Source organism: Anguilla anguilla, chromosome 14 (assembly GCF_013347855.1).
Source record: "Anguilla anguilla isolate fAngAng1 chromosome 14, fAngAng1.pri, whole genome shotgun sequence".
Lineage (NCBI taxonomy): Eukaryota > Metazoa > Chordata > Actinopteri > Anguilliformes > Anguillidae > Anguilla > Anguilla anguilla.
Window position 1 is genome coordinate 4,285,401 of NC_049214.1, and position 25,417 is coordinate 4,310,817.

At 43.8% G+C, this 25,417-nt stretch overlaps 1 protein-coding gene across 3 annotated transcripts; it reads left to right on the forward strand.

Moving 5' to 3' along the window:
• The first annotated feature begins 1 nt into the window (after nucleotide 1).
• Nucleotides 2-13,489, forward strand: LOC118213211 (TNF receptor-associated factor 2-like). 3 transcript variants are annotated; one of them, XM_035392007.1, is made up of 13 exons: nucleotides 2-152; nucleotides 498-619; nucleotides 2,024-2,241; nucleotides 3,130-3,208; nucleotides 4,054-4,152; nucleotides 4,748-4,909; nucleotides 5,164-5,238; nucleotides 5,545-5,619; nucleotides 6,243-6,329; nucleotides 7,232-7,678; nucleotides 8,042-8,219; nucleotides 9,670-9,818; nucleotides 10,387-13,489. In XM_035392007.1, the coding sequence occupies exons 1-13, from the start codon at nucleotides 143-145 to the stop codon at nucleotides 10,603-10,605; spliced, it is 1,920 nt and encodes a 639-aa protein (XP_035247898.1). In that variant the 5' UTR covers nucleotides 2-142; the 3' UTR covers nucleotides 10,606-13,489. The 3 variants fall into 3 exon arrangements, with proteins under 3 accessions (XP_035247898.1, XP_035247899.1, XP_035247897.1); XM_035392008.1 differs by having other exon boundaries at nucleotides 3-152; nucleotides 498-620; nucleotides 2,035-2,241; XM_035392006.1 differs by lacking the exon at nucleotides 2-152 and having other exon boundaries at nucleotides 168-619.
• The last annotated feature ends 11,928 nt before the right edge of the window (nucleotides 13,490-25,417 follow it).

Genomic DNA, 25,417 nt, shown 5'->3' on the forward strand with positions numbered 1-25,417 from the left:
CACGGGGATGTTTACGTTGGTAATAAATAGCTCTGGTTGTAAAATTGATGTAGCCTACAGTAGCTAGGCAACTTGACATGTAGTAATGCTAAACGATAGCTTTACGTTCTCCTCCCCTTACAATTAGATGTAAGATATCGGGATGATTTATGGTAGGTTCCATTTAAAGAACACGTGCAGTTATATTTCTAATACCAGTAACAAAATGACATTAAAAATAAAAATTCGTTTTGCTGGTTTTGGGGGATCAGTAAATGTCACCCGTTTTACTCCAGATTTATAACGTTATAAATACTGTGTGTAGTTGATTGTAAGCACTTCTATGATGTATAGTTTTCCGACTGTATATTTTCGACGAGATTAGAAATGCTACTGCAGTGTAGGCGATATGCGCCAGGTCTGGTGGTCCGTTGTTGTGAGGCTACCCACCATATTGCTGGATACATATCATACCGTTTGTACTATTGCTAACACAGCAATCATTTTACATTGCATAGGAATCTTCGGCATTAGTCGCACACTTTGTCCGACAACACTAACTGCGAGTGGTGCTGCTGCTGCCGACAACGAAGGAACAGCCTGTTCTCTCGGTGGAAATACAGATGATGATTCCAATGCTGGTAAGTTTCACTGTGATCTGACTTACGTTTTTTGAAAAGATTAAAAAAAAAATGTAAATAAAAATTTCTGGCAGCCGTCTCATAGGTTACAAAAAATCGCTTATCGTAATGACAACACAGGGAAAGTCAATGTTAAACCCTGGGTTGACATACCTAACGTTAGATAATTTGCAGCGCTTGTTTGGAAATCGCCTGACGAGATAGGCCTATATGTTAGCCAAATAACCTATGTGGTCCTTCGCTGAACATCTGAATTGAAAATATAAAGCAGGGCCCTGCAGTGTTTTCCCTCTCAGGACTTACAATGATAGCCCTGCAGTCAAATACGCTACCGGGTGATATAAAGCTTTGAGAGGAGAGAATATCAAACAGCTATGCATGCAGATGGTTGAGGCCAGTATTAGCCTAGTCTTAATAAATGGAAATCCCATCATTACTGAACTTTTTTCTGTATCATCATGTAAAGTGTGTAGTTTATCATGGCCAACGCAACAATCGAGGACAGGACGTTCCCCCGAAGGACTCATTTTTGGTGTAGGCTATTGTCAATTTGTCCGGAATATGATCCTGGATTTAGCCGTGTGTCGCTGTCAATGTTCACACAGCTCTTGACAGACAGCTGGGCAGCGAGCAGTAGCGAGCGACTAATAGCCACGGTTCTGTGAGTGTAGCTCATTGCTGGGGAAGCTCTGTCAGCAAGAATTCCCACCCAAAAGAGCAACAGCGACTCCTCAGGTCGATCGCGCGTCTGCAATCTGCATACGCCAGATGCGCTACAGCTGTGACATCTTTTGGGACAGTGGTTCCCCAACTTGTTCCTGAAGATCTGCCATCATGTCACTCCAACCGTAACGACGCACGCCTCATTCAACAGCTAGAGAGCTAGTTCAGGTGCTAATTAATAGAATCTGGCGTGCCAAAACAGGGTTGAAATGAAAACCTAGATTACGATAGATCTCCAGGAACAGGGTAGAAGCAGCTGCACAGGTATACACTGCTTTGGGGCAGCTGCACAGGTAGGCTATACGAAAAATAACGTTTGTGTTGAGATGGGTCACAGAGTTGCAATTAGGCATTCCTATCAGCTGTTCATGTTTACAGTATAGGAGAAGCAACATGTCTTTACTATTATTATTATTATTATTATTATTATTATTATTATTATGACAAAGCCATGGTTATGGCCCCAATAATATTTTATGGGGTTCAATAGATAAAGTGAACGTTGACATAGAACAATATAGAACTAGGCGGTTGTTTAAGTTGGCCAAATGTTGACCATTTCTACTGTTGAGCAAACGATATAGGCATCCAAAATGTGCATTGTTAAATTTAAACTGTTTCTTTTCATCTGTTGCGTTTCCCGATCGTTCTGAACGAATGTGGGTGGCATTGTGTCTTTCGATCCCACCAGGTCAAGTGTGCGGGGGATTATGGCTACGCAGGACCCATCGCCCCCCTCATCTCTGGAAGGCAACAAACTGGGCTTCCCAAAGAAAATTTTAGCGAACAAGCTTGAGGACAAACACCTGTGCAATTTGTGCCAGAACATACTGAGGAGGCCGTTTCAGGCGCAGTGTGGCCATCGTTTCTGTTCGTATTGCTTTAACAGAACTGTGGGGTAAGTTGTTAAATGTTATATTGATAATATTCCTTTTTTAAGGTGGTGAAGGCATATAGCATAGCGTCACTTTTTAAGTTCAAATTTAATTTTAAACGACCTGCTTATCTGTTCTACCATTGTGTGATAAGCGTGTTGCTAAGTTGAGTTAAGACCACTTTAGTATTCATTAAAGTTGACTTCTGGAGAAAAATGTTAAACATCTTTACCTCTGTAATAGGAGGTTTGGGAGAGATTAGGCCAAAAAATATTTAAAATCTTAAATGGTGGACTAAAGAAGCTTTCAGCCTAATTACTGTCAGCGAATTCATTTTGAAATTAAAACATAAACTGCCACTAGAAAGGATGGCTTTAACCAGAATTTATAAAGCATGAAATTCAATTTACTGTGGAGTCCTTTGTATGCTTCAAGACCAAAATTAACACAGTGACAAATTCATTGTACTGTATTCATTGTTCCTTTCAAATAATTCTTAATATCAATTTTTTAATATATACATATTCTTAAAGTAGTCATTTCAGCTAAACTGAATTGGTTTGAGAAAAAAAACTTATATTCCAATTGTTCCAATGTTACACCACAACAGTTTGTGGGTTAATGCCAGATCACAGCCTATTTTCACCTCTGCGTATGAAATGTGACATAGACATGTCTTTTCTACTGGCTGTGTGTGACAATCACAAGTGTGTGTGTGTATGTGTGTGTGCGCGTGCGTGTGTGCGCTCATGCCTACTTACACATACACCTGCGTGTATGTGAAAGTGTTTATGCATGCTTAGGCGTGCTCATGTGCATGCATACATGCTTGCATCTGTGTTTGCGTGCATGTGCTTGCACTTGTTTAAAATAATTAGGGAAATCATAAATCCTGCATGTTCTGTCTTCAGACCTGGACCACAGAAGTGCAGTGCTTGCATTAAAGAGGACATATTTGAGGAGCCGACATCTATTCTGAAAGAAGGCTGCGTGAGTGCTTTTGATCCGTGCCATATAAAATATTGTATTTATCAGTTCTATTTCCTGCTATGCTTAGACACTTCTGAGATTACCCATCACGAAATCCAACTTAAAACTGCTACTAAAATTTTGAAATGAGGCAAAACTTAAACCTGTAGAATCACTCTGAAAAGCCTTGCTGGACTGACTAATTCGTCAGTTTGTATCCACTGATGTTTTCTAAAATTGCTGTCTCAAAAAAGAAGGATGAGGATGTGGTTGCTGTGGTGACTTAGTTGTGATTTATGTACTCGTGCTTATAAAGCCCAACGTCACCAAACACTTCACCGTAGAGAATGGTGAGAATTCACGTCCGGGGCTTGAGATTTTTTTAAAGTTGTGCTTGGCGAGCTCTGAAATCCACCTCCTATCAGCCCCTCTCACAGAAAACCCATTATTTATTGCTTCTAATGAGCAACATCATCAAGTTTTCCGGTCCTACAGTACCTCTTGCTCACTTTTCCTTATTGCTGTTAGAGTGCCTAATGCAAATGACTCTCCCTTCATACTGTAGTTTCCAGTATATTCGGTATTATTCAGACTTCACGACTGTCAGCCGAATTCCTCCTTCATGCTATTGTTTACGGTATATATTCAGTATTATTCAGACTTCACGACTGTCAGCCGAATTCCTCCTTCATGCTATTGTTTACGGTATATATTCAGCATTATTCAGACTTCACGACTGTCAGCCTAATTCTTCCTTGGTACTGTAGTTTCTGCCCTGCATTATTTAGGCTTGTGTCACTGAGTCAAAGTGGCTAAATGCTAACGGCTCTCCCTTCATTGGATGTGCCTTATGCTCTTCCTTCCAGGCTTTCCCTGACAATGCGGCTCGTAGAGAAGTCGAGGCCCTGGCGGCAGCTTGTCTCAACGAGGGATGCGCTTGGAAAGGAAGCATTAAAGAGTACGAGGTCTGAGGGCTGTCTTCTTCTCTCTCTCTCTCGCTCGCTTCTGAAGACCTGGCCTGGCTAGGTTTCACCAGACCTCTCATGACATTATGGTACCAGGGGCCTGACTGAATTGCTCCTCCGTGTAAGCTGTACTGTTAGCTCAACCAGCCAGGCACTTTGATGTGAGATTAGTCTGTCCAGGCTCCAGGGATGCAGGGATAAATTAGAGTGGTTAGTTACATCTTCTGATGCAGGTGGGGCTTTCAAATGGATATAGTGATCCCATCCAGCTCAACCACTGACCTACAACAGTCTGCTGGCTGACAAAAAGACTAGAAACAGTCATAGTGAAAAACTACTGTAATATGACAACTGTAATTTTTAAGACACCTAATACAATCGCACCTGTTTAAATTAAACCACTTCGACCCTGTTGGTTTTGACTGATTCATTTAGTATCACCTCAAGTATGGTGCTTACTCAACTTGAAGGGGGGTGGGGGGTGGGGGGTGGGGGGCGGGGGGCGGGTTCCTTGCCATGGAGAAGGCAGTAAATATGCGGCCACTGCACTGGATCACGGTTGTATGTATGTTTGCTGTTTGTCCTTTTTCTACAGTCCAGCCACGAGGGAAAGTGTGAGTTCATGATCGTCCCGTGCCCCTCCTGCAAAGAGCTCATACGGTTTAACGAGCAGGAGCGACACAGCGAGCGGGAATGCCCGGAGAGAACCCTGAACTGCAAGTACTGCAAAGAGCCGTTTCACTTCAAGAGCATAAAGGTGCGGAAGCGCTGCTTCGCCGTGTGTCATTTAGCGCGTGACGTTTCTAGCGCTAAAAAGAACAGATCGCGCCAGCGAAATATTTACTTCTGTTATTTTCGCATGCTGACGGTAAATTAAAATGGCAAATGTTTACAGAAAAGATTTGCGGGCGCGGCGAGACGCGAGTGAATAATAAAATATAGCTTAGATACCCTCGAATGAATATGTTGCGTTTTTACAGTTACAGTGTCGTAACAGATGTGTTTTTATAGGCGCACGACGAGATCTGTCCTAAATACCCCATGATTTGTGAGGGCTGTGCCAAGAAAAAGATTCCTAGAGAGAAGGCAAGTATTCTGCATCACTGACCAGGAAGTATGACCTATATTTACATAATGTCCCTCGTATGGAAATGCCACATCATTTACTGAAAGTGTTTAGAATATTTGGCAGCAACAATCGGTGATTATTTTTTGAAAGGAAAATGCTTGACACAAAAAAAAATCGAATGCAAAACCGAATTAGTGAATAAAAACAATAATGTTGTCATCGACCGTTACTCAGTGGTAGCGTGATGAAAAGGATTGTGGGTAATTCATATTTGTAACGCATTGCATAATGACCAACGGTTCTTATTTCTGTTCTTGTAACAGTATGTGGATCATATTAAAATCTGCAGCAAATTCAGAACTCCGTGCAGATTCCATGTTGTTGGCTGTGACATGTTAGTAAGTACTTAAATCAAAAATGTATTTATATTTATTTTAAGTAATATTACGTATGCAAGGCACTAGGCTTGAATATTCTGGATATTGTGCATGCATATTTGAATATTATGAATATATGAAAATCTGTTTGGGAGATCTCAAACATGCAAGATGACAAGATTTCAGAACTAAAAAGGGGCTGCAAAAAAGAAAAGAAAATAATTCCTAAATGAAGAATAGAAATACTTTTTTTTGTATCTGGCTACAAGAAAAGCCTGAAAGCTGGGATTTCTACCAAAGAAGGCATTACTAAGTATTGGCAAACAAGGCCTTTCAAACTGTTGCACATGCCACATTTACGTATTTTTTTCAATCTGTTAAATTCAGAAGATCAAAAATAATCGTGGGTAAAATTTTCACTCAGAAAATCAACGAAACATGCAATTTGAACAGGGGGTGCCCAAATTTTTTGCATACCTCTGTATATTGGTTTGCGTATTATTTTTGTGTACTGTTACTTTGTAAATGCATGTGTGTTTTTATGAAATTTCTACTCGATACACACACACACACAAACACACACACACACACACACACACACACACACGTTGTTGACATGCGTGTTTGCTGCTTCTCTCTCTGAGGTGGAAAAGGAGAAGATTCATGACCACGAGCGCACCTGCTCCTACGAACACCTGAACCTGCTGCTCCACTACATCATGGGCCTCAAGGTTCCGGCACCTGCCATATTTACTGAATTCCATGCTGCCTTTTCTCCTCTTCATTTTTATCACTTTATTTGGAATGCCAGATCAGAAATTTACAGTATGTCCATTGAATCAGATGTACAGTTTAACAGGCTAACTGCTCTTTTTAAATGCGTTTTATCTTGGTTGGCCAATGTGGAATGGCTAATTTTGCCTCTGTTTACTGCTGTACCACCCACACCCACAGAAGGAGCATGGCAGCTGTAAGGATAAATGGTGCTTTAATGAACAAAAATAAATGCAGGAACAAGAAAAACACAGGAACAAAATAAAAATGGGTTGAGTGAAAACTACAAAAATTACTGTAAGTAGAAAAAGCAAACCACAAGAGAGCGTAGCAAGCAAACACAAGGCAGGGGACTGCAAGACTGAGCAGCAATGAGAAGAACTGGGGCAACTTAATTATAAAGACAAGGAGGAACAGATGAAGACTATAATCACTTGATAGGTGGAATCACCAGAGCAAGATTAGTCCTTTGCTACCCTCGAGCAGGGACTGTGATAAAACTGAAAATATATTACCGCTTCAAAGTGCTGAAGTATAGATTTATGTAGAATATGCTGCAGTGAAATAGATTTACTACTATATTTTAACATAACATAACAGACAGCATATTTACAAAACATATTGCATTATGTTCCATTTCTGCGTGGAAGTTCTCGTGTTTAACCTGCAACCCAAAAGTGCAAACTAACACACTCGAGTCGTCATTTTGGTTTTCCGATTTTTAGAATGTCTGTATGTTGGTGAACACTGCTTGTGTGTTTCCTTTGAGGCACATTCTGCTACATTCTATTACATTTTGTTCCACTGCATTCCATTCCACTGCGTTCCATTCTGTTGCGTTCTGTTCCGCTGTGCGAAGGTGAACTTGGAGTCCCTGCAGCCGCAGGGCCTGGAGCTGGCCGGCCTCAAGGTGCAGGATCTGCACCAGTCCCTGCGGGACCTGGAGGTGAAGCTGGGCCAGCTGAACACGCAGGTGCCCTCCGCGCAGGGAGGCTGCGTCCCCGCCACCGGCCCGGTCGGCCCCGCCCCGGTCGGCCCCGCCCCCTGCCCCGCCCCGCTGCCCACCTCCTTCACCCCGGTGCTGCCCAGCGCGGTGGGCGCGGCCCTGGAGCTGCAGCTGCACGGCGAGAAGACCAAGGTGGCGGAGCTGAGCCGGCGCTGCCAGGACCTGGAGCTGAAGACGGGCACGTTCGAGAACATCGTGTGCGTGCTCAACCGCGAGGTGGAGCGCTCGCACACCACGCTGGAGGCCAACGGCCGCCAGCACCGCCTGGACCTGGACAAGGTGGAGACCCTCAGCAACAAGGTGCGTCGCTTAGCAACAGTATGGACCCTCAGCAAAAAGGAGGGGATCCTTAGCAATTATAGTATGTCCATTAGAAACCTCGGTTCTGTGTCCTGTTTGCATGCACCTGTGTCTGTGTGCTAATTTGGGTGGATAACTTGTACCAGGGAGGCGTAAACACTCCGAACGAGAACACTGTGTAAGTGTGTAGCGTGGGAGTGTGTGTTTACGTAGTGTTTTGGAACGCTAACGGTGTCTGGGAAGGGGGAAACGCTCTGAACGAGCGTGTTGCGTGCTGTGTGTGCGTGTGTGTGCGTGTGTATGTGTGTGTGTTTGTTTGTGCGTGCCTGTGTGTGTTTGTGTGTGTGTGTGTGTGCCACACAGGTGCGGCAGCTGGAGAGGACGGTGGGGCTGAAGGACCTGAGCATCGCCGAGATGGAGGGCAGGATGCGGGAAATGTCCGCCACCACCTTCGACGGCGTCTTCGTCTGGCGGATCTCCGACTTCACCAAGAAGAGGCAGGATGCCGTGGCTGGCCGGGCCCCTGCCATGTTCTCTCCAGGTGACTGGGGGGACCTGTACTAACAGGGTCAGATATTTCCTATCCAATCAGCTCACTGCTCTCGGGGGATCCTGGCTTCTCATTGGCCATTGGAGGTGACCAGGGGATGACTGAGCTTCTTTAATGACTATGATCCTTAAAGTAACACATTTGATTTTTGGAAAATATTTGGAAAATAATGTTGGGGGTTGGGGGGGGGGGGGTGGGGTGGTGAAAAACTGATATAGTGATATAGATGTCTAAAACAGGACAAAGTGCCCCAGTTGTCCCCCCCTCTGTGGCCCTGGTCATGAAAGACATTCAAAAGCAAAATAACAACAAAGATGGTACTGAACGGAAATTAAACCGATAATCATTGTATCACTGTAGGCTACTTCCCCGCTTAAAACCAACAGGTGGTAGCTTCCACAAAATCCACCGGTAGAAATGCTACCTGGTTTCCTCCACTTTCTGTTTGACAGTGTCTTAAAACACGTGGTCCAGGTAAATGCAAGTGTTCTCTAAAAGTTTTCTGCAATTTTATCTGTTACGGCATTAACAATAAAAGTTCTAAAATATCTTCGCTATAATGTCGTTTGTATTAAACACAATCTTCTTACCGATGTTTTAAATTGCTAACAACCGCTGTGACGACAGGCCTTATCCAACACGGGGGAATCGAAGCGGGTTTTTTTAAATAGCTGAGCTGAATTTCACAATAGGACACTACAGACAGTCAGTTACACCAACAGACATCACAGACAATACGAAAACTTAAATACAGATGTTATAGTTGCCGGCAAAATGTTAAAATGGTTGTGCGTCGGACTAACGCCATGACGATAATGATAACAAAATCTGTGCTTCGCGTGATCAACCCCATTGGAGCTTTTGCAAACAGCTGCTTGGTTTGTTTGATTTATGTCATTATTGCTTCTCAAAGTACGAATTGGCCTGTATTGGTGAACATCAATGTTACTGTTGGATGTTTTGTAATTGTTCATATCAATAAAATAAAATTATTGTAAAATTGTAGTAATTAATCAAAATAATCAATTAGAAGGAAATAATTGTTCTGATTAGGTGCGGCGATGTAGCAGTGTAATAGCAGGGTAATTGCAGTTCCAAGTTTATTGGCTTGAGTCTCAGATGAGGCGACGCTGTTGTACCCTTGATCAAGATGCTTAACTTGAATTGCTTCAGTAAATATCCAGCTGTATAAATAGATTTTATGTAGGCCTACAAAGAATATAGCCTGTGTATTTCACTCTGGGTAATAGCAGGTAGTAGCCTTCGGGCAGTAATGTCGGTTTTTGGTGTTGTACCAACAAACACAAAAATAGTTAATTTCCATCAGTGGAATATTTATTCGATTTATGCTGCTTTATCGTTTTTTTTTAAAACATCTTATGTTTTTGTGTTTGTTCATTCATTCATTCATTCATTCATTCATTCATTCATTCATTTCCAGCTTTTTACACCAACAAATATGGCTACAAAATGTGCCTGCGGATCTACCTGAATGGAGACGGAACAGGGCGGGGCACTCACCTGTCGCTGTTCTTCGTGGTGATGCGGGGAGTGAGCGACGCCCTTCTCAAGTGGCCCTTCAACCAGAAGGTGAGGTTAACGGGGAGAGAGAGAGAGAGGGGGTTGCAGAGCAGGGGCTCCCAAACTTGGCCCCGAGGGGCCCCCTATGTATATGCTGGTAACTGCATAATTTCAGACTCTGAACTGTGTTAAGCTGATATTTTTTCTTAATTAGACACTTGTAGTGTCTGATGATGAACGGCATAATTATGTCTGAAATATTCATGTGTGCCGCGGGGAATAAATGTCCCATCTTCATGTCCGAGGACTTTTAATCAGTCGAAGCAAGTGGCGCTTTCATTTTCAGTGATGTGCTGTTATGGCAAATGATTCCTTGGTTGTAGCGTCTGGACCAGTCACGTTCCAGCTTGTTCTTGGGTGCGGTTTCAGGGCCAATCAGGCTGGTCGGCTTTTCTGTTGACAGTGGGTTCTTTTTTTGGACCAATCGCGTTCTCGCTTTTCTGTCAGCTGTGATGCCTTGTCTGATGACGCTCATGATTTTCTGGTGGCAGTGCCGTCACTCAGGACCAATGGCGTTCCTGCTTTTCTGCTGGCCCTGGTGTGAGGGCCAATCAGTTGTTCTTGCGGTTGTTTCCAGGTGACGCTCATGCTGCTGGACCAGAGTAACCGGGAGCACATCATCGACGCCTTCCGGCCCGACGTCACTTCCTCTTCCTTCCAGCGGCCGGTGAGCGAGATGAACATCGCCAGCGGCTGCCCGCTCTTCTGCCCGCTCGCCAAGCTGGACTCCAAGAACTCCTACATCCGCGACGACGCCATCTTCATCAAGGCCATCGTGGACCTGACGGGGCTCTAGTCTATACTAAACCCTTTCCTCTGCCGCCATTTTGGCTCCTCGGTTTCCTCTCCTCCACCTTCCCCCACCAGCAGCATCACCGCCACCCTCCTCTGCCCGACCACCCTCCCAGACTCGCTCGTGCTCTACTCTTCCTGTAGTTTGGGTTGAGGGAAGTGGTGTCCGCAGGGCGTTCAGGTAACTATATGAATACAGACTACTGGTGGTGCTTCCCACACCCTTACCTTCTGATTTTTTTCTTCGGTGGAAAGTCGGTCTGTCTTTGGATAATGTGAAATGTCTGCCCGGCTCGCCAAGGGGTCTGGCTAAGCAAACGCGCGGCGTAACGCTAACTCTAGTGTCCAGTGATGGTTGTGTGCTGTGGTGTGGTGTGGTGTGGTGGACGTGGCAAAGGTGTTTACCTGGCGTCTCCATACCACTCCGGTGTAATTTCTGCCCAGCACAGCTGTGATCCTTTGCGTTCTGCTGCTGTAACTCAATGGCTCCACCAGGGGGAGATGTGGTGCCAGAAAAGACAAGAGGGGCGGTTGCCATTTAAAAAAAGAAAATCCGTTGCTACTGATTTAACAGTCTTTTGAATCTACTGAGTATTAAATGTGGGACTTCATATGTGGGTTATCCAGTATGGTGTCTGCTAGTGAGTTTGTGTGAAGGGCCTGTCTCTGTCATCTCACGAAAATGATCAAACCAGTCAGCGCTGAAGCTGTTCTGTGCATAGAGAGTTTCAGCTCTTCTGTATGATTTGAGCTGTCGATTTCCACTGTCCTAGACCACTGTTCGTTTCCCCTCTTGAAACATATGGGTTGTGTGTGTGTGCGTATATATAATATATATATATATATATATATATAATGATAAATTACAAAGAAGTCAAAGACCTATATAAGCAGATATACGTATGTACTGTATAATGACAGATTTTTTAATGTAAAAGTCGAATATTATATATATGAATATATTAGTTATCTATATTCAGTAATATTAAAACATGCACACATACATATATATATATATATATATATACATATAATAAAACTAATATATTAAATATGTTAATATATAATTCTTGTGAGTATATTCATCATCGTTAGGCTGGTTTGAAACATGCTTGGATAAGTCTCCTGTCACTAGCCTACATTTCAGTTCATAGGCAACATCAAACGTTTCTCATTGTGCCAAACACGTCTGCGGTGGGCAAAAAAGGATGTATCTGTTTCTGGATTTCATGCCATCTGACACTTTGGCTACATCCCTTGATAAGAACACTAATGACAACTGAAGACTGTAATAGTGTCCCTATATGAAATGTGTGGCTGAGATCGAATGAACCAGAGTGAACCAGCATTGGGGTATACAGCCAGTTAGCTCAGTTAGCCAGGGTAATTGGTGTAAACAAAGACCTGCAATACACATTGGCCCCTCCAGGGCTGGAATTGCCCAGCTCGGGGTCAAGATAATACAGCATACTCTGTCAATCCAGGTTACTCACGAAACATACCAGAGTAGTACTGCCAAATGTGAATATTCAGTTTTTCAGTGAACGATTTTTTAATGAAAAAAAAAAAACCTGTTGTAATTGTGCATAGAGTAGGTGTTCACGTCGTGTAAATTGCTGAAAGTTTTGGTTTTCTTCCATAGTTACATCATTGAGAGCAGATTCAATGTGATAATTCTGTATTAGTATTGTTGTTCTGTTGTGCTCTGTACCCCAGGGTTAAAATGTCTTCTGATGATTTATCCTCGGTGTTTTGTTATTGCTTGCACATCTTATTTCAGGGGTTATTAAAGGGTTAACTCTATCTCTAAAGGGCCCTGTGTAAGCACTATATAATACCTTCATAAACACTACATAGCACCTTCATAAGCATACGGCAGCTGACATACTACCACAGTGTGCCATTTACACATTTTATAAGTGACATTATTGGGACAAATGGTGACATACCACATGCTATTACAGCCTGTGCTACTTAGCATATATGATTATGCATATCTTGTGTGTAGTACAAATGAGGTCCTTCTGCCCTGTTTAACTTTACATTGGCCTTTTCTTGTGACAAATGCCTGACTTCTTGCAAAATCTGATTCATGTCACATTAGATTATCGTTGCCTGAATTCAGGTTATTGGATATACCCATATGAATATGTCCAAATCTGGTCCGTCCGAGTTGTATCTGCAGTTAGGCCTTTGCCTGATTGATTCCATCTACATCGGATCTGAACGCTCCAGCACACCTCTTCTGTCTACTGAGAAATAACATCCCATAATAAGCGAGCGGGAGTTACGAGCCATCCTTTTTGCACAGGGTCCCCGTGTCCGACAGAACGCTGAACCCAACAGTTCCTAGTGAGATCTCTGACTAAACCCATGGAATCCAATGTACTGCGTGGTCAGATGATCGTGTGTATTGGATATAGGGAAGTCAGATTGGTCTGCTGTATCAGTATAAGTGTACACCTGGACTTAGTTCCACTGTTGGACGCCTCATTGAAAGTGTTGCCCAGTTAGGTTATCACTGGTAAAAGTGGCCCTCTGGTTGGTAGTATAGTAGTATGTACTGTATGTATGTACTTGGCCACTGCTTTGGCTGGCAAAGATGCATCAGGCAGTTCTGATAAACCAGTTATTCTGAGCAAAAAGTAAATGAGTGTAATTCTGCAAGCTTTGTATTTAAAAAAAAAAAAAAAATTCTCATTTACATGTGCTTGGCACCTGATGATAATTTTAATACTATTGGTGGGAGACGTCACCAACATTATTCGAGGATGTTTTTTTAATGTAAACTTACTGTACATACAGTGATCCTTTGAATTTGCAATCTTCTGTTCCATACTTTATTTAAAAATATCTGTATGGCTCAATAAACTGACTTGATGGGAATATTGCTGTGTGTGTGTGAGCTAACTTCCCCTCAAGTGTGCTTTGTCGAGGTCCAGAGCCTCAGTTTCCTGTTACGCCGATTTTGTCCACAGGGTGGCAGTGTGGTATCAAGTTCGCAACTTTTTTTTTTTCATTATTATTATTATTACAGGAAAATCAGCCAGCTATGATGAATGACTTTGGATATAAATACAGGTTTGCAGGACAGTGGCCAGTACTGGGAAGAGTGGCGCCTCTCTGTATTTTCATTCAGACTATGAGTCCTCTTTTTTTTGTGCTGGGCTTGCAGAAATATACGTGTGGTGTCATTCCCATCCATCCCACTCACTTGTCCTCTGAAAACAGATACTAAACAGATCAGAGCAGATGTGAAAACAGGTCTGAGGCCTCGGTAATCTGTTCACCAGGGCTGACCATCGACGTGATGCTCCATGCAACTCCCTCGTCTGGCCGATAAGCGAGGCGACGAGAGTGTGTAACGGCAAGACATTTTACTCGGACACCTTTTAACACACCTTCCCGGCCAGTGTGCCCGCTTGAGTACGCCTCTGTCATTTTCACCCAGGTTATCTGGGCTTCATCTGGGCGTGGCTCTTAGTGGCAGATTTGGTGGGATGGGATGCGACTGGGCTCAATTTTGGGCTTCCCAGGACAGGATGTCTGGGCTAAAAATGGGTTCTTTCGAACCGTTCTACCATATGGGTTCCACATGGGCCCTGTTTGAGTTATCCCGTCTGAAGCCTGCCTACAGTTGCTTACAGGGACCCTGGCTTGGAGCCGCATGGGCAGCCACAGCTGTCGGGCCACAGTTTGGCTACCCACACGGTGGCCGGGGGCCGGGGGCCAGGCCGTTACTGGCCCATCTGGGGCCCACGTGGAGGCGTCGTCTGGGTCGTCACTGGTCGTTACGCGCAGAAGGGAAGTCGTTCGCTTTGGCTGTAAACGCCTCAGGATTTGCCGGAGATGGCCGTTCTGCGTCGACATGGCCGCCGTGTGTCTGTCGGTTCGACACACTGGCCATGTTCCTCTCAAAGATTGGAATATCGGGATGGGATTAGAAACATGTGGACTTGTTTTCGATACAGTGATAAATGAATTTCAAAGCTGTATATATATATATATATATTTTTTTTTTTTTAGAAAAAGCTAATTACAATGTCTGAAAGCAGAAATAATTTGTATACAGTCCCCTCCAAAAGTATTGGAACAGCAAGACCAATTCCTGAATACATTTGGGGTTGAGATAAAAAGATGAACATGAGACAAGAGTTCAGAATTTCAGCTTTTATTTCCTGGTATTTACACCTAGATGTGTTAAACTACTTAGAACATAGCACCTTTGTTATCAGACCACCCAATTTTTAGGTGGGCAACAAGAAACACCTGTCAGTCACATGTTCCAATACTTTTGCTCACCTAAAAATTGGGTTGTCTGATACAAAAGGTGATATGTTCTAAGTTGTTTAACAAATCTAGATAAAAATACCAGGAAATAAAAGCTGAAATTCAGACCTCTCATCTCATGTACATCTTTTTACCTCAAACTCAATTGTCTTCAGTGTATAGCAAAAACAAAGGACTTGACCTTGCTGTTCCAATACTTTTGGAGGGGACTGTATATGCGGCCATTCATTTTGTGAAGTGTCGTCTTGATAATGTGCTTTATTTCAGTAAGGGGTCAAATACTGCATGAATGGGCTTGCTGAAGTAGCCCCAGGAAGTGGTGTTCCTCTGATGTCTCCACAAAGATGTTCTGCCCTGCTATTGCTGGGCCCCAGCTCCTGAAATGGCTGTTTCCCATTATAAGCTCCATCCCAACTAACTTTGACACCTTTTTTGGTTTGTGGGCAATTTCCCTCTTATGGTAAAAAAAAGAAAGCACAGTAGTGTAATGTTCGTGGAAGCAGGCGCAGGTTGGCACCCTTTCAGAGTTTCAGTTTCGGGGGGGGGGGGGGAGATGGAGCGGTAGCTGGTGCTTCATCATGGCTGCCTCTGCCTCGGAGCTGAGAGAGGCACTGTCTGAATCCGCTCGGAAACGACCCGGGACAGAAGCTCAGGGGGACGCTGGGCGCGAAACGGGGGCGACGAAACTTTACCTGGCGCCTCTGTGTAAGAGCCACGGTGTCCCACACAAAACGGGCATTGTGAGCCCCCCCCCCAGTGCCCTCCGGCTGCAGGCCGGTCCTTAAAAATGAAAGCGCTGGAAAGGCACCCGAGGGGAGGCGTCCTGCACTTCCTGGAAGCGGAGGAGATGCCTATCTCCCGGAGTCTCAGTGTGAGGCGTCAGAGTTTCAGGCCTGCTGAAGGGAACCCTGAACACAGATGATTAACGCGCTGGATGGACGGCCGCGTTCTGCTCAGGTAAATCTGCGTTTATATATTAGCGATGGATTTGTATGGATTAAAAATATGTTTTCACAATCTCAGAATGCTTCATAGTGCAGGGAGGGAACCCCCCCCCCCCCCCCACCTCAAAGTTAAAGGACAGGTAATTTACAGTGTCATACTCTTCTTTGGTTGTAGCCTCACACTGCAGTTCACTCTGTGAATTCAATGTAAATTACTTTTCACAAATGCATATACTGTAGATCAGTGGTAACCGACCCTGTTCCTGGAGATCTGCCATCCTGTAGGTTTTCATTCCAACCCTAATTTAGCACACCTGACTCTACTAATTAGCATATCAATGAGATCTCTAGCTGTTGAGTGAGGTGCGCTTTGTTAGGGTTGGAATGAAAACCTACAGGATGGTAGATCTCCACGAACAGGGTTGGTTTACCACTACTGTAGAAGCCTCTGAATGGCATAATATCCATTAGCATGCTGGCTCTGAATGTATTATGCAAAAAAAAAAAAAAAAAATCAACCTTCAATTCAGTGGTTGGCACATGTACTATACAAAGGAAAGCTAGAGGTGACATGAACTGATGGGGCTGTGTTTATTTTTAAGAGTGAAGAGGCCACTTTCAAGGAAACGGCAGCCTCTGCTTCACCAATCAGGAGTCAGAAAGCTACATACGAGGACCATGGACCACAGACCTGTTCCTCTTTGTCTTTCCTCGGATTGTCTGGACACTCCCACTCCGAGCTATGGTAAGCGGAAGACCAGAGGTTTTTTTTTTTTTTTTTTTACAGTTACTAGAGGGTATTATTGTATGATCTCATACAGGTAACGAGGTCAAGCACCTGGATTTTCCGTTCGGAGTAGGTTTACATTGCCAGGTTTTAGGTTTTTTCACCACAACCTCATCACCACATCTGCCTCTTCATGTATCATATGAAGTAGCTGTGCTTGGCAAAGTAAGGGTAAACCAGTCAAGGATTTTGATGTGGGCAATGAATGTTGGAATGGAAAGGGGGGGAAAAATAAAATTTTAAATAATAAATACAGTGGACATGACAAACTGGATTGGCCCAACAGTTGCACTCTCATGGTTTACAACACCCCTCAACTCTGATTGGTTCCACACTTCTGACTGACAGCACTCCCTGGCTCTGATTGGTCCCATGCTCCTGGCTTACTGCTATCCTAGGCTGTGATTGGTGTAAAATATAGGGACAGTTATTCATTAACCGTACTGTAGACGACCTGACAATTGTGGGTCCACATCCTCTGCTGTATGTTGACTGATCTTTCCTGCCCTGAAAAGTGTATTTTTATCTTAAATGATATAAGAAATTTAAAATGATATATTTGATTTAAAAAATGACACTTTATATGTGCTGTGATGCATTATCATTTTGGTGTGCTCTCTGGCCCTGCTTAGCTAGTAAGTACTGCAACATAACATATGGGTAGCTAATGTAAAAGGTGCCATTTGTGTGATGCAGTAAGAGAAGCTGTGACAGCTTGAATATTGATTGTACGTAACTAAATGGCACTATTTGCAGTCCTCCAACCTTTTATTTCACTCTCAGTAAATTCAAGTTCAGTACCATGGATACAACGGCAATACTTTTCCTGGGATTAAAAACTTACAAGCACTGTTGTTAGCTGTATTTTAGTAGGCTTTGCCCTTCAGTTTAATGTGCAGGATCTAAACGGGCACGAACGTAGGGAGTACTGTGGCTGGCTAATCTTACCTGGCATCCGTTCCAATGCGGAGTTGGCTAAAGGATGGCAATGTTCCCTTTGTAAGGCACACGCAGGTCTGTGTAAATGACGTGAAGAGCCTTGGCTGACTCTTCTTCTTCTTCTTCTCCTCTCTGTGCCCACTTCTGTCAAAAACAGCTGTGGTTTTTTTTAGTCCTCCACAGCACAGGTCAGGTCACATCTTGTCCTGATATTATTACAGCGTCATTAAAAAGTAATAACGTTGAGTTAAGGAGCAGCGTTGTGGATGCGCGTCAGAGACGGGGGCCCTCCCTGCCAGCTGTGGCGTCTCTTTCTCGGGCGCTCCTCTCTTTGTCCCGGGGCCGATCGCAGGCGGGGCCAATCGCCCGCGGGGCCGATCGCCCGAGGGGCCGATCGCTCGCGGGGCCAATGTGACGGGCAGAGCGCTCCGTTTCGTTTTGGCTGCCCTGTTCGCCGAACGGGACGTTCACTCTGAGCTGTTTTAACTGTCTCTTGCAGGCAGCTCTCTCCTACGACGGCCAGCGCTCGTACCCTGTGGGCGGGAACGCTGGCTCCGCTCAGGTAGTGGTGGGGTAACGCACTGCTACCCGTTACTTTTTTTTACGAGTGTGTAATTGGCCACAACTTAAAGGGCGCTCACTGTCATGCCCTCCGATTCCTTACCCGGGACATCCTGTGTTCAGGATGTTCAGCTCAGTCCTGGTGCTGTTTTAAGCGTTAATGTGTAGCGTTCTGGTGCTCTTGCCCACAGGCTCGGGGGAAACGGCAGATCCAGCCTCTGTCCCGAGTCCTGTCGATCCCCTAACTCTTTCACTCTTGTATTCTTCTGCTTCCACCTTATGATACTTTTTTAAGCAATATTTCAGAATTTATGATTGGAGGTGATGCCATCATGTCAATAAGCAAATATACTCCACACGTGTGTGTGTGTGTGTGTGTTTGCGCCTATGCGCACGTGTGTACGTGTGTGTCTATATGTATATTGTATATCTTTTGTCTATGTTTGTATGAGTTTGGGTGTGATGAAGCACTAATTGTGACTTAAATTCTTTGCCCCAACGTTTGCCATCCACCTCGCTATGCGGAAGAGCGCGTAAGTGTGCATATTTTGAAGGGAAATTGTAAATATTCTGAATATGTCCAAACCTTGTCTGTTGTTCCATGTTTTTCAGTCTAGTTATCGTGGTTCGCAGCTGTCAGCTTCTTTAGTTGGTGCTCCAAAGCAGGGCCGATTCTAGGTGTTGCTCTCCTACCACAGTTTTGGCGACCTCACTAATGCTCTTCTGGCTGAATGGCTTAATAGAGGCAAATCCCTGCTGCAGTGCAGTATAAAGCAGTATAAAGCCTTCTCAGAAGAGTGGAGGTTTTTATAGCTGCAAAGGATGGACAAACTCCATATTAATAGCCATTCATTTTTGGATGTTTTTTTTTTTTTTTGTTTAGTTTATTTATTTGACGATTCACTTTAAAAGGGCAATTACATGGTTGCAAACACCAATGTACATGCACAATTAAAAGAGCATCAAGGATGCACACAAAAAAGTCACAGGACTTATTTCCATTGTGGTCCTTGCTGTAGCTAGATGAGATGTTGGATGTCAGGTGTCCACATATTTTTGGCCGTGTAGCGTATGTATGATTTACTCAGGTAAACTCAAATCGTGCTGGAGGAGAGCTGTTCAAGTGTGTCTGGAATTTAGCACAACAGTTTTTCTGTAAAACGAGCAGTGCTTTTACAGATTTTTTTTTCTTCTTCCCCAATGTTGGAAAAACCACAATTTATGGTCATTCTAAAGAGCAATGAAACGTTTCGGGCTAGCCGTGCCGTGTCAGATCTAAAATATATATCGCTCGGCTGATGACAGCTAATGAAGATGTATTATTCGTACCGGGGATTTATTTCCCGGAACGATCTGCAAGGTTTTGCTAGGGTGATAATATAATGCCTGTATAGCCAGCTGCTGCATGCATTCGTAGCCAGTAGCATGTATTTGTATTTAGTACGATTGTTTTTTTTGGTGGGAACTCGTGCCAACTAGATGAGGGCATCGGTATTCCACTGACAACTTTCACAGTCCTGTGGTTGCAAACGTGTCACTGAAAGAGCATTTTAAGTGCTGTGGGGGGAGTCCAGAGCACCAGCACTACAACTTTACAGTAGGCCATAGGTTTGAGTCCCAGGGAATTCTAGGAATTCCAGAGCTGTGCTTTTCCTTGCTAGCTAATGGTCTAGCTAATATATACTTCAATCTACTGATTTAAATTGAAGTATATATTACTGATTTACTATATGGCATGGCCTGCCCTACATGGCATGTCAACTTACTCCATGATTGGTGGAGTTTCCTCCCTGTTTTCTAGCAGTAAACTGATGTCGTTCCTGTCTTTTTCCTGTTTTATTATCCCTGCCAGCAATCAGGAAGTGGTGGAAGCTCCGTAAATCCTGGTCATAAAACACAGTGATAGTAAAATCTCCAGTTTACAGGGGTTAAGGGTTCCTACTGTCTCTCGGGCTATATATTCTAACAAGACCAGGTTAAAACCTAGTATATGGCTGGACCTAACACACATGATCTGGCCGACCAATGGTGTAACTTCATCACTCAGTCAGTCAGTCAGTCAGTCACTCACAGACATTCGCGTTTGTAGGGCTGGCCCCGCTGTTGCGTTCCAGCCAAAAAAAGATCGCCAAACAATTTTACTGAATTTGCGAGTGAAGAAGGGGTGTTGCGTTTTGGGCATGATAAAGCCTGCTAAAAATCTATTAGAATCTGAACCATTCACATTTCAGCCATACTGTATTATCTAGCTTGGATGGTAATGCTGCTCTTTATTATTAGGTTCAAACAAAGGACTGAGTTCTGAAGTCCAGTCCCCCCCCCCCCATCTCTCAATTATCACTCCCCCTCTCCTCAACCCCCCCTCCCTTAGCCTCATTCAGTGCTGGACAGAGAGAGGGAGAGTGTAGAGACTTTACAAGGGGAAATTGGTGGTATACTGCCCTGCTAAAGTCATCAGTGGGAGGACAGCCGGCACAGGAATGTGGGAGAGCGTAATGGTCATAAGCTACAGCTGCAGAGTTCAGTCGACCTCCCGCGTCGCGGCTAGGAGCTAACGGGCTGCTCGCTGGGATAGCGGAGAGCTTCATTACAGCTCGTCAATGGCATCAGAAAACATGCAACAACTAAAAAAAAGAGTGGCTGGTAACCTGAAAAATTACCACGACACTTTCTGCACTATGGCTGCTGTTCTGGAGGTGTGCTGTTGTCTTTAGGGCCAAAGGCTTCCTTGTAAAAAGAGATTTATATCTCAGTGGGACTCCTCTGGAGAAATAAAGGATAAATTTTAAAAAGACACATTTATATTTTATATATGGTGAACTTATAGATGAAGTTATGGAATGCATGCTTAGGAATTTGAGATGAAGAGGTCTGACGTTTATACGGTCAGTGCATTCCACCAATCTTTCTCCCTCTCGTATTTCATTGTATATAAATTTCTTTAATTGAGGCTGAAAATAAGTTATTTAAACATCTTTTTTTACACCTTTTGTTTTGGAAAACTGTGTGGTGCACTCTACAGGGCAGTGGACTCAGATCCCCCCAAAAATACTCAGAACCCCCAGCAATACTTTGTATTAATGTGGGGGTAGGATTGATAGGTTTGAGTTTGAGGTGGAAAAAGGCAGGAAGTCCACCGGGATTGCTGCCAGAGTATCCGCCCCCTCCAAAAAGCGGACGGATGTGGCAGACGGCCTTCAGAACTCCGAATCAGAATCATTCCCTCTGCCCCAATTATGACCTCACAATGATTATGACCTAATTATGACCTCACAATGAGGTCATTCTGCAGATCTCCCATCAAGCTAGTTATCCTTCATCGACTCAATTAGCCTATTTTTACTTTAAAATGAACTTGTATATCCATCACCAGTTTGGCCAAATAATTAAAAAAAATATTTAAAAAACAATATTGCTGAAATTCATTTTTTTTATTGTTATAATTAGAAGTTATCTACTTTAATAAACTCATCTTACTTACCTTGCAAAGTTGACAAAACACTACAGCAGTACGCAGTAAAATGTCCAGTGATGTTAATTCAACTTTATGGCAGTACATAAGAGTCGAATAAGAACCATATGTGCTCTGTTAGAGTTGATTTAACACTGAACATTTTACTGCTTGAGATGCCCCCTCCACCTTTCAGTAAAATGGTTATATTTACTTTTTTTTACCAGAAATAGTACAAATAACACCCACTGTGACAATTTTGCTAAGGATAAGCACTAGGTTGGATGTAGCGACCATTAATGGAAAGCTTTTATTTGAGCCGTTGGTGTGTGCTTGCAGTCCAGTAAAAAATATTCACTGGCCTTCATTTTGAAAAGCATATTTTTCTTTTCCTGAAAATTTCTCTTATCGTTGCCATTCAAATGAGTTGTACTCAGCCAGATTAACAGTGCAAGGCATAGGGTGAAATAAAAATAAGTAAAATTACAGAGGACACATTCAGAGACGGGACACCACTGCAGTCTGCTGAACAAGCATCTGGAAATGAGGCTCTCAGACATTTAATTAGGTCATTTTTTGTTTGATTTCCATCTGGATGCTAAGCCTTTTGGTGACTCAGTTTCCAGATCATACTGTATACTGTATGGACAAGCGACACGTGCATCTGGCAGATGGAGTGAAGGAACCAGATAAATGTTTCCTAAAGCAGTTTTATGACCTACCTTCACGTAATCACACTGAAAGCTTTCCCGACTCTTTCATAAGCGCACGGCCGCGTGAATAATAGGCTACGCATTTTCATTGGAAATGACCGCGGAGCATCTGGATTTGCTTGGCACTTTGTGGGGCGAGACGGCGAAACAACGCTAAATGACAGTGATTATCTTTCGGAATTTACTGCCGGCGTGGAGGTGGCAGGTCGACCTAAGAGTCGTGGAATCTTACCTGAGCAATTACGTATGATGTAACTAACCGGGGGAGTAGCAGCTGCGCGCGCTGAGCGGCTGGCCGGTCCCGGGAGAACGGGGGCGGGGGGCGCATTCCTTCCGTGCCACATCACAAAGGGCGACCCGGGGTGACCTCGCCGATTGGCTTGGATTTCCGCGGGGGCGTCGCGTCTTCTGGGATTCTGGAACCGGTGGAAGCCCTGGTCACATCAGGAAGATTCCGACCGTTAAAGACGTTTAAACGATTAACATTTTAATATGGCAATCAGACGGCTGTCCCTCAGCAGCGTGTAGCTAGTTGATGAAACCAAACCGAGTGGATTTTAATGGTCAGGCTGTAATCTCTGGCTTTACCGGCATCTTGTGGTTTTCTTGCTGTGCGGGCATTCCTTTTGTCAGCTTGCTAGCATCATCAACCACAGAATTCACAATGCATTCAGAGAGAAAGTGGACGGATGTCTCATTCATAACCGCACGCGTTCTTTCCAAATGCTTTTTAGTTGCATAGCCTACATATGATGAGAAAATATGTCTGTAAATTAGTAATCATTATTATTTTTTTCAAAGTAATGATTGAAAAACAGACACAGACAAAACAGAAGGTTTTAGCACTACATCTTACATTGCTTAATTTGGCGATTACTCATTGACATTGACCTTGTGCATCAAATACTTTTTAAGAAAATGCACTCTGGAGAATTATGGATCCACCAGAACCCTTCACTGCTGTTTTAAATGTTTTTTTGACTAAAAACATTTTTGTTTGCTTAACAACTCAACAGATTATTGATTCAGGAATAACTATAACAGGGAGATTTATGTTATGCTGCTGAATCTGTGTACATGGTGTGTATATGGGGTGTGTGTTAGCAATTATTATGAAGCAGTTTGTGATATAGCAATATGCCTAATTTTGGGTTCCCAGGATTATTTTGGGTCCCTTGATAACTTAAGGTTATCCAGCTCGTAAATCTGTCTTCTTTCTTAGATGCCATTTTTAAGTCTTTGGATACACTGTGGGAACTGTCCTTGAGCACAATGAAGTTTTAATATTCCACTTACAAAAAATGTAGTAATTTAAATGATAGTTGGCCCATTCATATTAATGTCATTTATAGAGTCAGCAATGTTCAGTAAAATGCTATATTTTTGATTTATCGTTGATAACTGAGGGACATAACCCAGAAATGTCTGGAATGTTTTTTTTTTTCTGTGGCTTTGGAGCAACGGATACATTTTAAAGCAGTTTTGTTTTGTTGTTGTCGTAATGTTTGCACCATAACGTTACTTACCACACAACCAGAATGGGAATCCAAGGGGAACGTTCATCTCCAGACGTTAGCTGCGACACATTAGCTGATCTGCTGCATTAATGCTTTTAGCCTGTGATGAAAAAAAAAAAAAAAAATCAACCTTTTTTCGAACAGAAACAGGCTGAGTGAGGCCCCTGGGAATCCCCCCCGGGCCCGTGGCGTGTGGTGGCCACATGACGATGTGAAGGGAGCACAAAGGCGCACTGTGTCGCTGGGCCCGCATTTTTCGGTGGTTTAAAATAAGCCTCTAAATCAGGGGTCCCAGAGAGCTGCAGTCGGCTGGTGTTTTCAGCACGTTTCAGCGCACGCCCAGATTCTTACAGTGGTCCCGAACTGGCAGCTGATCTGAATGGAAACCGCAATCACTGCAGCAACTCCAGGACTGGAGTCAAACCTGCAGTCCCTGCTCTGACCAATGTCTGACCCTCTGGGATGGTTCTGTGTGTGTGTGTTCCACAGTCAGCCTTTAATGATGCTATTCAGCAATAATGATACTGACATATTCTACAATGCTAATTCCAATTCTCCAGATGTTGTTGTTGTTGATGAGGAAAGCATAACTGTCTGTGTAGGAGGCAGGCGCTACTTTTGACTCTAGTTGAGAAGAGGCCTTCCTTACAAAGTTATCAGCCTCTGGTGTCAATCGTTAAACAACTTGGCCATAGATGTTGATTATTAGTATACTGTATTTTGGGTAGCCTTGGCTACGTCCACATATTAGTGGTGAGGGGTTCTGCAACTGGTTGGAATGTTAAAATACAAATATATGTTAAGATACAAATATATACAGAATATATACAGAAATCCAAATATACCAGAGGACACCTTCAGAGGTGGAGTCCATGCCTCGACAGGTCAGAGCTGTTTTGGCGGCACGAGGGGGACCTACACAATATTAGGCAGGTGGTTTTAATGTTGTGGCTGATTGGTGTATGTGTGTTTGTGTGTTCTGTGTGCGCGCATGTGTGTCTGTCTGTGTGTGTGTGTGTGTGCTTCACTAAGGTTTATTTTCTTCACACACACAAACTCGCTGGCGGTGATGGAGGAGGGTGTGGAGCGTGCCTGAGGTCATGAGAGGTCTCTGTTCGTAACTCCCTCACCGTGTGGTAACCGTGATCCCCGGTGGCCAGTCAGACCACTGGAGACACCGCTCCATTGAGCATCGTGGGCCAAAGGTCAGGGGTCAACAGATCAGGCTAACGCCGAATCCGCGTAGGGGAAAGGTGTTTGACGGTATACAGTGCAGTCGGGACCCATTAAAACATCCACTGTCGTCAGAAGAAGACGGTCGCAGCTATGCATCTGGCATGTCATTCCTCCACTGTCGTTCCCCTTTCATCGGTCGTTCAGGTCTGCATGGTATCCAGACAGGCCCTGTGAATGCGCGGTAGTGCCTTCGTCAACAGGCCTCCGGTTCTTGTTAGTCCTATGGAAGGTTCCGGAACATTAATCCCCATCGCGTTCTGGAGACGGTGGTTAAACAGAACTGTTAACTTAATACTCGAAGGCCTCCTTGCAGAACGAGCGGGAACGGGAAGGAGAGAAGGCGGTAGCAAAACAGTGTGAAATGAAAAGGAGTTGCCA